The sequence below is a fragment of the Crocuta crocuta genome, unplaced genomic scaffold (assembly GCF_008692635.1).
Source record: "Crocuta crocuta isolate KB4526 unplaced genomic scaffold, BGI_CrCroc_1.0 scaffold50, whole genome shotgun sequence".
Classification (NCBI taxonomy): Eukaryota; Metazoa; Chordata; class Mammalia; order Carnivora; family Hyaenidae; genus Crocuta; species Crocuta crocuta.
In genome coordinates this window covers 2,411,083-2,422,468 of record NW_027527428.1, presented here as the reverse complement: position 1 = coordinate 2,422,468, position 11,386 = coordinate 2,411,083, and the positions used below count along the sequence as shown (strand labels likewise).

General features: G+C 55.5%; 1 protein-coding gene across 1 annotated transcript in view; it reads right to left on the bottom strand.

Moving 5' to 3' along the window:
* Nucleotides 1–795: 795 nt before the first annotated feature.
* The window catches only part of CDR2L (cerebellar degeneration related protein 2 like), an 11,533-nt gene continuing 942 nt past the window's right edge, over nucleotides 796–11,386 (bottom strand). Inside the window, exons 2-5 of the mRNA XM_077754204.1 lie at nucleotides 4,037–4,149; nucleotides 3,603–3,751; nucleotides 2,860–3,024; nucleotides 796–1,952 (exon numbers count right to left, since the gene is read on the bottom strand). Of these exons, the coding sequence (XP_077610330.1) occupies nucleotides 1,064–1,952; nucleotides 2,860–3,024; nucleotides 3,603–3,751; nucleotides 4,037–4,149 (1,316 nt within the window). The 3' untranslated portion in view covers nucleotides 796–1,063. The remainder of the gene's footprint in view (nucleotides 1,953–2,859; nucleotides 3,025–3,602; nucleotides 3,752–4,036; nucleotides 4,150–11,386) is intronic.

The following is an 11,386-nucleotide window of genomic DNA, read 5'->3' as shown; positions in this document are numbered from 1 at the left end:
CCATGAAGGGGGGGGCAGGGGTGGATGCCAGGACCACTGGCTGGTGGCACACACCTGGGACATTCTGGGGGCAGCAGGCATGATCTGAGGAGGGGTCGGCCTGTGGGGAGCATGGGAGTGAATGAGACACGTCATGGTCCCTGAGATGGGGGCAGGCAGAGGCCAAGCTCGGCAGGTCAGAGGTGGCGTGCAGACATGGGGGCTCCCCGCCGCCCAGACTCCTGGAAGGCTTAATGGCCAGAAGGCATTTCCAGGGCCCGAGCCCGAGGAGGCTGGCTGTGGGGGAGGCAGGGTGCACTGTTCATGTATGGCTGCCGAGGGGCTCTCTGTTCCCCTCCTCTGATTGGCTACAGATCTGCAGTGGGCTGAGGGTCTCCAGGGGAAAGCCTGGCTCACCAGGGCTGGAGTGGGGGCACTCGGGGCCTGGCAGAGGCTCTGTGTGGCAGGAGCCGTCTCTGACCCGGTCAGGACTCTGGGGGGAGGAGGGCAGCTGGTGCTAAGGGAATGACAGCGTGTCACAGCTGGGGAGAAGCAGTGGGTGGTCCAGGAGACCCCTGGAACCCGCAACAGCTGGCTCTGGGATCCCCTTTCAAGTGTTTCCAGTTGTGGCAAGGGGTCAGGGAGACCTTGCATTGCAAATCTCTAAAAACAAACAAACAAACAAACAACTTTGAAAGGAAAAAGAAAAAGCCAAGTGGTCCAGAATGGCTTTCAGAAGCCTGGCCAAGAATCTGAGAGCAAGGCCCAGGGTTAGGAAGCCAAGGGCTGGGGAGCTGGGAATCCCCGGGNCGGGGGTGGGGGTGGTGGTGGGGATGTTTGGCTTTGAAACTCTTAGCTGCGTCTTTGGGCTGACGCAGGATGCTGGAGGCTTCTGGGCGATCTGGGAGGTGTCGAACACCTCCCAAGTCAGCAGAGAACAGGCTGGGTCCCCCACGCGCTCCCTGGGCCAGGCAGCAGCCTCCCCTGGGCTATATTGCTGCTAAAGGGTTCCCCCACTCACCAGAGGCTGCAAGGGGGGGGCGTGGTTTGACCCTCGGGGGAGGCTGCAGGCGGGGGGAAAGGGTCACTTGCTGCTGTGCGTCTTCACTTTGGTGGCATTGATGTCGGCCTTGGTCTTCTGGATCCTGGAGAAGATCTCTTTGAAGAGCGCCTTGTACTCGGGCTGGCTCTGCTCCAGCCGCTTGTCCACAGCCTCCACGTGCTGGCTCAGGCTCTTCTCACCTGCCCTGGCCTCCCCCTGGCCCTCCTCGCCCCCGCGAAGGTCTCTCCACGAGCTGTCTCGCGAGATGGGCCGCGAGGTCTGCACGCCCGCGTGCCGCACGCCCGCGCCGTGCTGCCGGCACTTGCTCAGCAGCTCCTCGTACTTCTCGAGCAGCGCGTGGTACTGCTCGTCCACCTCGCGCAGGATGGACATGCCCCGCTTGCGCACGCTGTTGGCATGCAGCGTCAGGTTGCCCGCGTGCCGGCTGGCCGGGTCTTTGGCCACGATGGCGTTGAGCGCGGTGTCGCTGCAGCTCTTGCGCACGGCGTGGCCCGGGGAGGCGGCCGGGGAGGAGACGCCGTCCTGGGCGGCCGAGTCGTCCCCGCTGCCGGGCTGGGGGTCATCGGCCTCCGGGGCCTGGGTGAGGGGCGCGAGCAGGGCCTCGGCCAGGTGGTCCTCCCGGCCCAGCAGGTAGGTCTTCGCCTGCTTCATCTGCTGCAGCTCCAGCAGCTCGGCCTCCAGCTCCTGCACGCGGAGGCGGCAGGCCTCCAGGTCGCACAGCTGCCGCTCCAGCTCCGCGTACTCCTGCAGCACCGCCGCGTACTCCCGCTCCGCCCGCTCCTTGCGCTGCCGCTCCTGGCTCACCTGGGAACGCAGCACGCCCACCAACGTCTGCAGCCGCTCGTTCTCCTCCAGGGGCCGCGGGCCTAGCTCCAAGGAGGAGCTGTGCAGGCGGAAGGCATCCTCGCACCTGAGAGGGAGCAGGCCGGCAGACATCTGGTCAAGGCCAAGGTCCCGGGATCCAGCTACCCACGCTTAGCAGATCTCCCGGCCAATGGGCAAGATCTTCTGTTTGCTCCACTCTCTGCCCTTTCTCTCCCTTCTCTCTGCCCTGGGCAGTGACCTGCGTCAGCCGGGTTTCTGCTCTCTCCGGAGCTCAACCAGCCAGCAGGTCCGAGGGTGGGAGCAGAGGGAGGTCAGGGAAGGTCTTCCCCAGATTCCTTTCCTGGTTAGTGCTGGCCCGGCAGCCCCTGCTGGACTTCCAGTAGCATCCTTCCCCTGGTGCCTTCAGGACTGGGGGTGGTAACAGCTCCTTGCTGTTTGCAAGCCTGGGGAAGCTGCAGTGTCCCTGCGGTCTCCCCACACCTCGTCCACACCTCTTCATCCATCGCTCCTCAGTTACTCCGTGCAAGGTGCTGTCTCCTGCCAGGACCTTGACCGAAACACCCACTAAACACACAACGGGTATTTTTATATTAAGAGGTCATCCCGCTAAGATTTACTGGGAACTGAAAGGTGTAGTGGTTAACTCCTCCTGAGTTAGAATTCTAGCTTAGTAAAGAGGTGACCTTGGATAAGCTCCCATAACCTCTGAGCTTCCTTTTCCTCATCTCAGTAGCGGAGGTGATAAAACGTACCTGGCGGGATCGCCACGGGAGTGAAATCACTTTGAGTGGTGGGCCCACGGCCAGGGCTCGCTAAATGCCAGCTGCCGCCTGTTGTTGGCAACGGGATCAGTCCCTCCGACAGCCTGGTGATGCGCCAACTCTCATTCCCACCTGCTGCCTCGTGCCCACCCTCTCCTTCCTCCGGGACTCGGGGACGCCGTGCAGGGTCCAGACCGCCCTCTCCCTGCCCCCTGTGGCACCCTCACCTACCGGGGGCTGGTGCACAGCTCCTTGAGACAGGGGAAGGTGTGGATGGTGCGCCTGCGTTCCCGTTTCTCCCGGCGCACTCGCAGCTGCTCCAGGCCCCGCAGCTGCTCCACTTGGGCCTGAAGCTCCTCCACCTGGGCCTGCAGACGCTCAATGGTCTCTGTCAGCCTGGAGGTGGGGTGGGGGACATACACGGGAGGGACTTTAAGGGGACGGGGCCAGCCCCCCTCACTGCAGCCCTGGAGGGACTGGGGGTGGAGGTGGGGACAGATGGGCAACCTTGAACCCCACTTCCTGGTGCTGAGGTCAAACGGAACTCCCCTTGTACCTGAGGACCCGCCCTTCTTCCGCACTTCCCGGGCTGAGCTGCCCATCCTCCCTGTGCCAGCTCGGTCCCTTCTACACCATTGGAGCACTTATCACCCTGCACGGCAATAAAATATTCACATGCCTGTCTTCACCCAGGCTGTGAGCTCCTGGGGGTGGGGCTGTCTCTCTGTATCCCCGTCACTGTACCCCCAGTGCCTAAACAGAGCCTGCTATGTAGCTGGTGCTTCAAGAAGGGGTGTGGCCTGAACGTGAAACCCCCCACAATTGACAAGGGCAATTTCACTACCATCCCGGGGTCCAGGCCCGGGCTTCTGGGAGAAGGAGCGTGAGTCAGACCCACTGGCCAACATGCCTATCTACAACCCAACCTGACCGCTCCCTCGCTCGCCCCCCGGCCCTCCCCGCCCGGCCCTCACCCATGGATCTTCTGCTGGGCAGCCTTACTCTCCAGCACCAGCTTCTGGTTGGTCAGTTCCAGGTCGCGGGCTGTCAGGTCCAGCTGTTCGTACACTTTGGCATGCTGCTCATTCATGTGCCGCAGCGTGTCCAGCTGCTTGGTTAGGTACTGGAGGGGAGAAGGTTGACAGGGCTGGGGACAGTGTCATGGGCCATTCTCCTACTTCTAGGAACACGTTTGCTTCGAGGTATTGGTCTGCAGCAGAGCTGGGGGTAAAGATGGTGGTGCGATGGCTGCCCGGGATAGTTGTACAGGATGTGAACCGGCACAAGCTATAGGGCCAAGGCTGTGTCTGCTAAGAGGGCACCTTTCCCTAAGTCATGCAAAGGCACCACGGGCCAAGGGGCCCACAGTGGGCGGGGGAGCACGTGCAGGGCCTGTGTGGCCCCTCACCTCGATCTCCTGCACTTGCTCCTCGTTGGTGGAGTACATCTGCTGCAGAGACTCCTCCAGCTCCTTGTTCCTCTCCAGCAGGGTCTTCCCCAGCTCTGCGGCCAAGTGTAAGTCTAGTGGAAGAGGGGGCAGAGGGTGGGAGAAACCTGAGGAACTGAACGGGCTCAGAGGACTCCCATGAATGTTCCCAGCATGCATTCTGCGCCTTGGGGACTCCAAGACAACCAGGACACGAGCTGGCCTCGGAGCCCGCGGGCCTTGAAGGGGATGGAAGCCAGGGGCTAAGACTTTACACTGACTGTCGCTCCTTCCTGCAATGTCCTCTCTCTCCCCAGGCCCTCCCAAGGCTCATCCCTCTCCACCTTCCACTCTGTGCTTAAATGTCACCTTCTCCAGGAGCCCTTCCCTGACCACAGACTCAAAATCACACCCTCCCCCGCCTCATACTCCCTCTCTGTTTAATTTTTCTCCTTAGTGAATATCACCATCTAACTTACCAGTTTGGCATATCATTTATCTTTTTTTTTAATATATATATATATTTTTTATTTCTAGGAGAGAGAGAGAGACAGCGTGAGCAGGGGAGGGTCAGAGAGAGAGGGAGACACAGACTCTGAAATAGGCTCCAGGCTCTGAGCTGGCAGTCAGCACAGAGCCCGACGCGGGGCTCGAACCCACGAACCACGAGATCATGACCTGAGCGAAAGTCGGACGCTTAACCGACTAAGCCACCCGGGCGCCCCTGGCATATCATTTATCTTGTTCATTCCCTCCCTGACTAACTGTAAGCTCACAGGGCAGGGATTTTGCCCATTTTGTTCACTGGTATCCCAAGACCTACAACAGTGCCTGTCATACAGCAGGTGCGTAATAAATATTTTCTGAAAGAACGAGAGGAATGTGATCAGACAATCGACAGACGTGGGGCAAAGTGCCCTGGGATGATAGGTAAGGGAGAGCTCACTCTCCCTGGGCTCAGCGGGAGGCTGACTGAGCTTTCAGGTTGGGTTTGGAAGGGTGACTAGGACCTCACCGAGAGGCAAAAGAAACAGAAAGACTTGCTGGATATTAGAATTGGATGAGGGGCGCCTGGCTGGCTTAGTCAGTAGAACATGTCACTCTTGATCCCGAGGCTGTGAGTTTGAGCCCCAGGTTGGGTAGAGATTACTAAAAATTAATTTAAAAATTTCTTTAATGTTTTATTTATTTCTAGGAGAGAGAGAGAGAGTCAGCGTGAGCAGGGGAGGGTCAGAGAGAGAGGGAGTCACAGACTCTGAAACAGGCTCCAGGCTCTGAGCTGGCAGTCAGCACAGAGCCCGGCGCAGGGCTCGCACCCACGAACCGCGAGATCATGACCTAAGCGAAAGTCGGGCGCTTAACCGACTAAGCCACCCAGGTGCCCCTCTAAAAATTAATTTTTAAAAAAATCTTAAAAAAAAAGAAGGAGCTAGGCCTTTATTTAAAAAAAAACTGAATGAGGCTTCAGAGTTCTTTGGCCCAACATCCTTATTCCATGGAGGACAGGCTGGAGAAGGAGAGGGAAGAATGACTTGCCCAAGGTTATGGCCACATTGGAAGCAGAATTCAGGTCTCCTGACCCTGGCTGGGGACCATTTGGTCCTAGTGACATGTGCCCCTCTCAGAAACCTCCTTTCACAGGGCAGCAAAACCATCATCATCTTGCTCCCAGAAGCCCTGATTCTTGTACCCTAGGACCGGAACCTGCTCTCCCCGACCCCAGCCAAAGGTGCACGAACACTGTCAGAGAGGCTGGGAGGGGATCTAGCCTGCTTCTGGGGCAGCTGTGTGGTGGGGAGGGGGACGGATTAAAAGGAAATGGCAGGTGCTGGTATCCCTAAAAATTCTCTCTAGTGGGTCTGGAGTTGTGTGAGGGCACCTAGACATTTGGAGTAGGTATTCCTCGATATATATGCCTCATTCTTCTTAGAAACAAAGGAAACAACATACTTATTATCATAAGGGGACACTTTATTATTTCTTTATATATATTTAAAATTAAAAAAAAATTTTTAATGTGTGTTTATTTTTGAGAGGCAGAGAAGCAGAGCAGGAGTGGGGGAGGGGCAGAGAGAGGGAGACAGAATTGGAAGCAGGTTCTAGGCTCTGAGCTGTCAGCACAGAGCCCGACACAGGGCTCAAACCCATGAACTGTGAGATCATGACCTGAGTCGCAGTCAGATGCTTAACCCTCTGAGCCACCCAGGCACCCCCAATTTTTTTAAATGTTTATTTATAGTTGAGAGAGAGAAAGAGAGATAGTGCATGAGTGGGGGAGGGGCAGAGAGAGCCGGAGAAAGAATCTGAAACAGGCTTCAGGCTCTGAGCTATTAGCACAGAGCCACACGTGGGGCTTGAATTCATGAACTCTGAGATTGTGACCTGAGCCGCCGAGGTCATTGACTGAACCACCCAGTTGCCCCTATATTTTACCGTTTATTTACTTATTTTGAGAGAGAGAGAGAGAGAAAGCAAGCATGTGCCAGTGAATGGGGGAGGGGCAGAGATGGAGGGAGACAGAATCTCAAGCAGGCTCTGCACTGTGCAGAGCCTGATGTGAGGCTCTAACTCGCGAACCCCGAAATCATGACCTGAGCCAAAGTTTGATGCTCAACGGACTGAGCTTTCAAGGCACCCCGAGGGAGAGAAAATCTTAAGCAGACTCTATGCTCAGAGCAGAGCCCTGAGCATAATGTGGGGCTCAATCCCATGACCTTGGAATCATGATCTGAGCCAAAATCAAGAGTCAGATGCTCAACAGACTGAGGCACCCAAGCGCCCCAAGTTGCTGTGCACTTTAAATGAGTGAATTAGCTGGTGTGTGAATTATATCTCAAAAAAGCTGTTAAAACAAAAACAAACAAACAAAACCACTGAGGGCAGTTTAATCTGGGGGCAGAGACTGGTGTTAGGAAGCAAGACCCTTAAAGAGGTTGGTAGATAGGCTCTGATTGAGTTCGCAAGGCTCTTTTCTTTTGAAAATCACTTTAAAGTTTGTGTTAAGTGTACTTGATGTAAAAAATCAAACAGCACAGAAAGGTTAAGAATGGTGACCAAAATCTGGCCTTTTGTAGCAACATGGACGGAACTAGAGGGTGTTAGGCTGAGCGAAATAAGTCAGGCGGAGAAGGACAGATACCATATGTTTGCACATATAGGTGGAACAGAGGACGATGCGGGAGAAGAAGGGGGAAAATAGTTGGGGAGAGGGAGGGAGGCAAACCATGAGACTCTTGAATGCTGAGAACAAACTGAGGGCTGATGGGGGTGAGGGGAAGGGGGGGTGATGGGCATGGAGGAGGGCACTTGTTGGGATGAGCACTGGGTGTTATATGTGAACCAACTTGACAATAAACTATTTAAGGAAGAAAAAATACATTAGTTCATAAGAGAAGAAAATTGTAAAACATAAATCTTCGTGTAAATAAAAATGTCATGTACACATAAAAAAAATGGTGACCAAAAAATTACTTGAAAACGGACCTCACATATTCTTAGATCTATTACTGGGAATTCCATAAACAAATGCATATGGCCTCAAATGGTTATGACAGAATGATTATTTGTAAGTAACAGAAGTCACAGCCTGCGTGTGCGGTGTGGGAGGAGAGGGGAGGAAGCAGGTAGATGAAAATGCCCCATTTAGAGAAAGACGCTGTCCACATGCTGGTCACCATTCTTATAAACAGCTCTCTGGGCTTAAAGCAGCTATAGGTACAATTTCGTGTGAACAGGATGTTTTTCTGTACGTGCTTTTTTCACTTAACAATTTGGCACAGGGGTGCCTGGGTGGCTTGGTCGGTTAAGTGTTAGACTTCGGCTCAGGCAGTTTGTGGGTTCGAGCCCTGAGTCGGGCTCTGTGCTGACAGCCCAGAGCCCAGAGCCTGGAGTCTGCTTTGGATTCTGTGTGTGTCTCTCTCTCTGCCTCTCCCCCCTCACACACACTCTCTCTCTCTCTCTCAAAAATAAATGGACATTTAAAAAAGAAGAAAGAAAAACAATCATGTAAATCTCAGAAGAACCTTCAGCTTTGAGCAATTAACATCAGATGATGATGGCAATAAAAACCAGGTACCTGATACAGACCAGTCGGGGAATGGGCCACTTGCAGTATGAGTTTATTAGCTATGAGTTGTGGATAAGTCTACAAAGTGTGAAGGCCTCTGCGCTCGTCCATCTATAAAGTGTGAAGTCTGATGTTTAACATCGTAGAACTGTGCAGCCCTATGTTATGTCGAGTGCTCAGTAGAAATTCGGGAGCCCAGCAAGACCACGTCCAGTTGGCAATGATGGAGCCGTACCGCCTTCCTCCTCTCTGTAGTGAGATGGTAAACAGCTGGCTCACCCCCAAACAGTATCAAATAACTCAGGTATAAGTGACAAAGAACACAAGGCCACGGTCATCAGTGTTTTCTCCCTGGGGAACTGTCAGGTGGCCTGCTGCTTAACCTAGAGTCCAAGACCCCAGGCTCTGAAGCTGAGTGAGGAAAGGTCGGGAGCAACTGCATTTTATGCTTTTTCTTCCAGGTGGGCACGTGAGCCGGGTGTGTGTGTTCCTACCGCTGGCAGGCGGGGCCAGCTGCAAGTCACACTATAAACCGGGAACACAGGAGCCTGCGTTGCAAAGGCACCGAATGTAACCAGGCCACCCAGTGACTCAGGGGAGGGGAGGAAGGGAACACGATAGAAGCTGTCTGCGGTGGGAGAAAAATCTCAGAGTGTCTCAGGGAAACTGGATCACGATGCAAGCTAAGCTGGTCAAAGCTGCGAGGAGGGATCACAGGAGAAGCCAGAAGCTGCAGGGCCGGGAACTGGCTGGAGCCAAGCGCTGGGGAAAGTACACCAGCTAGCGGGGGCCTGGCGGTGTCTCTGAGCTCAGGGCAGAGTGTGACTCCCCCTGGACCAGGGGTGGGGGAAGTCAGGGGGTGGGAGAAGGAGGGAGCCGGCTAAGGAGGAAGTAGAAATCGGAGTGATAAACAGTCTGTCATGGCCAGATTAATGGTCACACTGGACAAAGCCGGGGAAGGTACCGAGTCTGAGTGGGCGTCTCCCCTGGGCCCTGGAGTTTTCTGGGGTCTCCAGTAGTGGACTTCGGTGGTGTTGCCCTCTGAGTGCCTGCTGACATGTGTTCCCTGTGAGCGATGCCCCGGAGGCCTGAGAGGGAGTGGCCGGCAGTCAAGGAGATATCGTTGAAAAGAAACCCTGAAATCCCACTGTCCCCCGTGGTTGGGGTTGGGGTGTGGCTCTGGAGCAGAGAGGTGGGAAAGGGCCAGGGGACGGGCACCGGGGGAAGGGACAAAGATAAAGGCAGTGGGAGGAGAAGATCTACCCCATCTGGCAGGGATGTGGGGTTCCTGCTTACAGCCTCCAAGGCATGAATGTCAGGAACTCTGGGTCCACACAATTGGGGTCCGGTCACCTCCCTCTCCTTGTCATGTCAGAGCTCTTGCCCAGGGCTGAGACTCAAGGTCGGGCACCCAGGACTTCAAATCTATGACTCAGCAGCCATCTCTCAGCATGGAGAGAGGTACCATAGGGCCCGCCATGCCTAGTCCAAGGTGAAGGAGGGAGGCGGGCAGAGAAAGAGACAGCGAACCAGTGTGCTTAACAATCAATGGATTTTTCTATTTTTACAGATGCTTGTGTCAGTGGGCGGAAGGAACATGGTGACGATCTATGACCTTGCTTGTCCCAACTGCCTCCCTCCACTGGGACAGAATGGAATCAAAGTCAGACAGCAGGCCAAGCTTCCAGAAAGTAAAGTTGGCGCCTGCCCCCAGGGCAGGGGAGAAACACACACAGAGGGGAGACCCAGCTGGTTGAGCTAACCTCTTCCTGAGCCACTCAGAGGCAATCAGGGAGCAGCTGCGCAGGGGAGAATTGGGGGACTGGGTACAGGGAAGGGGGATGTTACAGGGACTTGATTCCCCAGTGTAGCTGGTCTTTGGCCGACGCTTCGCCCCACCATCCAGCTCTCCGTGCCAGGCTCTGGGAGGTGGTGCTGCAGTGCCTGGGCCTGAGACTTCCTCTGAACCCACCCCTGGCATTCTAGACGCTCCTACTTTCTAGTCACATGTGGGCTTTTCATGTTGCTCTGTGCCTTCGTACAGCATCCTTTCTACCTACAATGAATGCCCAGGCAGCCGCTATTGAACTCTCTAGCTCAGAGGGCCCTTTGCATAAACCTATATGAGTATTACACCAGAAGGCCCTCTGTTTCTTATCTCACTGCTCTCTGCCCTCACCCAGGGTGAGCAGGTATTTGTTTTTTGGTCAAGATGTCCAACTTCTTCTGACACTGCCTCATTTCTGGTTTCCCTCCTTGTTCCTGGACCCTGGCTACTACTGGGGCTACAACGCAAGGCCAGCGGCTGCAGGCCAGCGAGGCCGTCCCCTACCCTGGCCGCAGAGCATGGCAGCCCAGCCCAGCTTGAATCTCTCGCTCTCCAGAAGCAACACATCTCCCACCCCTACTCCCTGGCTCCTTCCTCCCACATCTGGGCCGGGCACAGTGCCAGAGACATTGTTAGGGGTGCGGGAATGAAATGAGACAGCAACAATATCAGCATCAGCTTCCCAGGAAGCCATCTTCCCAGGAGCTCAGCTTCCAACCTTTCCATCGAGGCCTGCCTCTTCCATGAAGCCCTCTTACTGCATTCTAACACTTAGTTATAGGCCCATCTCCACCTGGCCGGGTGCACCCAGGAGGCCAGGGCTGGAACTGTTCCCAGCTCCCAGGATGGTGTCTGACACCTAGGTGTCAGCCTGATAGGTGTGGGGGGATGTAAAATTTGGGGGGGTAGTGCCCAGGATGGGGGATGGGGTTGTCACGGCCACTACCGGACATCACACTCCAGGCAGGGAGGCTGAGGTGGGACTCCCGGGTGAAGAGTATGGCAGAGTCCAGCCCAGCACCCCCAGTCCCACACTCTTCCCCCAGAGACTGATTAACCCACGCTCCTGAGTACAAGGACGGTTTCATCTACCAGCAAATCTGGCCACATGGGGATGTGGGTCAGGGCCAGGAAACAAAAGGCTCCAGGATCCGGGTAGATGCCTCACATGAGGGCAAAGCTAGGCATCTGGGGTCCCACGGAGACGCCACTCAGCAGGGGCTATTTAGTAGACACTGAACCAGAGTTGTGTCCACACCCGCCTGGCTTGCTGGGTGACAGTGCTCATTTCTCCTGGACATGTTTCCGTGCCCCTTCAGCTCTAACCACCCGAGAACGAGGCGCTTTGGGGGAAGAGAGGGTGGATTTGACTGCATTCCAGCAGACCTTGGCCTTGACCCCCTCAGGCCTCCTCCTCCTTCCTGTCCTACAGCTCCAC